The sequence below is a fragment of the Benincasa hispida genome, unplaced genomic scaffold, assembly GCF_009727055.1.
Source record: "Benincasa hispida cultivar B227 unplaced genomic scaffold, ASM972705v1 Contig633, whole genome shotgun sequence".
Lineage (NCBI taxonomy): Eukaryota > Viridiplantae > Streptophyta > Magnoliopsida > Cucurbitales > Cucurbitaceae > Benincasa > Benincasa hispida.
Window position 1 is genome coordinate 1 of NW_024064986.1, and position 3748 is coordinate 3748.

The following is a 3748-nucleotide window of genomic DNA, read 5'->3' on the forward strand; positions in this document are numbered from 1 at the left end:
AAACTGGTTGTGGGACCCGGTAAATGAAGGAATGAAAAGAGAAGAAAGGGAGGTTAAAGGTTAATGTGAGAAAAAGGGATTTTGATGAGAATTTGGAAACCAAAATTATAAAAAAAAATTCAGCTTGCTAAAGAGGAAAAAAAATTATGTAAAAAAAAATTCTTTTATAAAACTTAACATGTAACACCCTGTATTTTTTTTAGTATTAATGTAATTTTTAATATTTTTTATTGGAGGGTATTTTTGAAATTTTGGATTTCCACTGTAAGTGCAGGAATTTATTATTTTTTTTTACCTTGGAAGTTGTTCAATTTGGAAATTTATGACAGGAATAAAATTTCTTTTGGGAAGGAAAGGTAGTAAATGAAATATAGTAGAATAAGGAAAAGAATAAAATAAAGGGTTTATTGTATTGTCATATAAATTATTATTTTTATTATTATTATTATTTATAAAAACAACCTTTCTCTTCTTCTTCCTTGAGCCACTCAAAAGCCCTAGCCCTCCCTTTGTTTTCGTTTCTCCAGCCGCCATCGACGCAACTTCGTTTGCCGCCTCCAGCCACCAGTGTTCCGCCGATGTTGGTCCGAGCCATCTTTGCCACCGCCAACCCAACCCAATTTCTACTGCATCGTTGCAAAGCTCAGCCTCGCCCTCCGGATCCACGCGTCGTCGCCGTCTCACGTTCGCTTCAACTGTAGACTCGCGCGACTAGAAACCCAGCCTCGTTCGCCACTTCAGCTGCCGTCTCACGTTCGCTCTAGCTGCGGACTCGCGCGACCAGAAATGCAGCTTCGTTCGCCGCTCGTCCAGCCCGCTATCCAAGCCCAGCCGCCTTTCTCCACTGTCGTTCGTTGGATTTCGGCGAATGTTGGTAAGTTTTGGGTGAGGTCAGTTGAGTTTTGAAGGGTTTGGGTTGCCCATTAAAATTGTGGATTTTCCTTTTTGTTGATACTGATTATATTTGGGATTTAGATCCAAGACTGGGGTACTTCAGAGTGCGCAACGTGTTGCCCAGCGGATTCGAGTTCGTTTGGCAATTAGTTTGGTAAGCGTTATGATCCTTGTTGTTGGTTGTTGGGTACCCATTGATTATTGGACTAAAGGATGGTTTAATTTTAAGTATTCTTGAAGGTTCCAAGTCGTCATCCATTGAGTTTTAAAATCTGCTTAGAAGAGATTTTGGAGTCGAAATCTTGCGAGTGTTTGTGGAGCAAGTTTCGTTTTGGGTAAGTTAATTTGTGATCATTGGATGCATTTTGTATGTTTGGATCCTGGTTCCAAGACTGAAATTTAGTATTATGTCTGTATTAGGGGACTTAATTCAAGGTTTATTTTGTTGAAGAGCATTAGCTTGGATTAATATCTGAACTTCACTTCGAGGTAAGTAATCTTACCACTGGAACTGCCCACGGGCCAGGATCTAGTTGTATGCTAGCATGATAAGTGTATGTTATGGTAAATGTTAGCATGTTGATTGATAGTATGACTTGAATCAAAGTATGTTCTGGCACAAATTCTGATTTATTTACATATACACCTAAGTGCTTGATCGTTAGTATGTGATAGTATGTGATTCCATATGTCGATGTCTGATCTGCTGGCGTTGAGGCATACTTGTATGTTGTGGATTTATGATATTAGTTATACCTAGATGATGTATAATATGTTGTTAAGAATTATGGGTATGTGATGTAGCCATGGTATTAAGGATTTTTTTTATGCATGCTTTAGAACCGTACAATGTTGAATCTTAGCACGTTAGAACCGTGTGAATATCCTCATTGATTAGTTAGATGCTCATCAGTTTGTGTTTCCTTCGGGACTCACCAGTTTGGTGTTTCCTTCGGGATTCACCAGTTTGTGTTTCCTTCGGGACTCACCAGTTTTGTGTTTCCTTCGGGACTCACCAGTTTTGTGTTTCCTTCGGGATTCACCAGTTTGTGTTTCCTTCGAGATNTCACCAGTTTTGTGTTTCCTTCGGGATTCACCAGTTTGTGTTTCCTTCGAGATTCACCAGTTTTGTGTTTCCTTCGAGATTCACCAGTTTGTGTTTCCTTCAGGATTCACCAGTTTTGTGTTTCCTTTGGGATTCACCAGTTTTGTGGTTCCTTCGGGATTCACCAGTTTTGTGAGCATACTTAACTACAATAGGATAGGACTCAATCTCTTATATGTTACATGTATTTATGTGCCATTTGTGGGTATCTAGAGGACATAGATGCCTAGCCTGACCCCAGTGGTGGGGTTACTTACTGAGTATCTTTTTGTACTCATTCTTTCTTATGTTGATGTTTCAGGTAAGGGTAGAGATGCACCGGCGATGGCGCAACGAAATTCATGATCGAGCCACTGGGACTATTTTTTTACGCTTCCGCATCATGAGATTTAGAGTTCTTTTAATGTTTCCCTTAATGTTTAGTTTTGATGTTTGAAACTTATTATTAAGAATTTTTTTTCATATGTACTTATAACCTTTACGATTTATGGGTACCCTATTATTGTTTTTAACGATTACATTTATTTTTATGTCTTTTGAACTTCTCTTGTTTTTAATTAGCATTTATTTCAAATGACTGAGCGTCGTTTAAATTCTTTGCATGCATTTATTTTAGTAACGGCCTTACCTAGGTCCTAGGGAGTCGGGTCGTTACATAACATGCATCTAATGCATGTAAAAGCTCACCAAAAATCAACACCTCACAAAGCACTAAACTAAAGTGGGCTATGTGTCATTCTATAATGTTTACACAGTCCACTTATGTTAGTGGCATTATTCAAAAAAAATGTTGGATAATTCCACTAACTCTAGTCAAGGGCAAAATGGTCTTTTTACATTTGGTCAAAGTCAAACTTTGACTTTCCCTAGCAAAAAAGTCAACCCTGTGACTTTTTACAGTTTTGACCCTCTTGACTAATTTTGACCTCCCGAACATGAATTCGCATTCATATTTTCAAAATTCAAATCACATTTGAATATAGAGCATCATATAAAACACCGATAGTGATATCGCATATACTTGTCGGTTTTAATCCCTTTTCCTAATTCGAACAATTCGAATTAATCCAATATACTGTTCTAAGTTTAATCCATATGAGCTAGCAGGGGAACCTAAAGACCTACAGATCATGGGCTCCAACAATCCGAGATTAACCGGGAAAGCTCTTTAACCTAATTAATCAACATTTGTTAACTAACGGGTCATTCTACTAAAGTCCCGTAGTTGCATTCCCCTCACTGTAGATATATTTTTGTCCATCTGATATAACCATAACCAGTAAGTCAATCTTTCACAGGTTGTTTGTGGTCTTGGCTAGGTGAAAATATCGTTTTACCCCCGAGAACACTTCTTGTTCCTTCAGTCCTACTGAACCTCTAAAGAACAATTGATTTGTGGTCCAACCAACAAATTGAGTCCCGCTCAGCCTAGTGAGGGGGTGAGGCCCCTTGTTCTAATTCCGAAGTCAGCACTTAAGGGAATAACCTATCTACTACCACTAGATACGGGTAGGAGTGAAGTTCGTCTTGCACCCTATGTCCCCAGCTATTTATCCGGTCTTACCCCTGAAATGGGAGGCTTATTGAGCCAGTGCCATTGAGCTGATCTCACCCATGCAGATCTAAGAATAATCTCGAATAAACAGGAGTTCATAGTTAGCTCAGGATTGAGATTGAGTTACCTAGGTCATCGAATTTGAATTAGTCAACTTTATACAGTAAATGGTGTCATAAAGAAAAAGTGACTAA

The 3748-nt window shown here is 38.6% G+C and overlaps 1 protein-coding gene across 5 annotated transcripts; it reads left to right on the forward strand.

Moving 5' to 3' along the window:
- Nucleotides 1-469: 469 nt before the first annotated feature.
- On the forward strand, nucleotides 470-2359 carry LOC120069853. Of its 5 annotated transcripts, XM_039021669.1 has the most exons (5): nucleotides 470-890; nucleotides 976-1048; nucleotides 1135-1229; nucleotides 1315-1383; nucleotides 2301-2359. In XM_039021669.1, exons 1-4 carry the CDS (start codon nucleotides 787-789, stop codon nucleotides 1361-1363), a joined length of 321 nt encoding a protein of 106 aa, XP_038877597.1. In that variant the 5' UTR covers nucleotides 470-786; the 3' UTR covers nucleotides 1364-1383; nucleotides 2301-2359. The 5 variants fall into 5 exon arrangements, 2 of the variants coding, with proteins under 2 accessions (XP_038877597.1, XP_038877596.1); XR_005479709.1 differs by lacking the exon at nucleotides 2301-2359 and having other exon boundaries at nucleotides 1124-1229; nucleotides 1315-1778; XR_005479707.1 differs by lacking the exon at nucleotides 2301-2359 and having other exon boundaries at nucleotides 470-874; nucleotides 1124-1229; nucleotides 1315-1778.
- The last annotated feature ends 1389 nt before the right edge of the window (nucleotides 2360-3748 follow it).

What these genes read in the sequence shown, in the direction of transcription:
- LOC120069853 (XM_039021669.1), top strand. Translation starts at nt 787, where the DNA reads ATGCAGCTTCGTTCGCCGCTCGTCCAGCCCGCTATCCAAGCCCAGCCG. An exon ending in GTTGGTAAGTTTTGGGTGAG is followed by an intron (nt 891 to 975) that starts GTCAGTTGAGTT and finishes TTTGGGATTTAG; the next exon opens with ATCCAAGACTGGGGTACTTC. An exon ending in TGGAGCAAGTTTCGTTTTGG is followed by an intron (nt 1,230 to 1,314) that starts GTAAGTTAATTT and finishes TGTCTGTATTAG; the next exon opens with GGGACTTAATTCAAGGTTTA.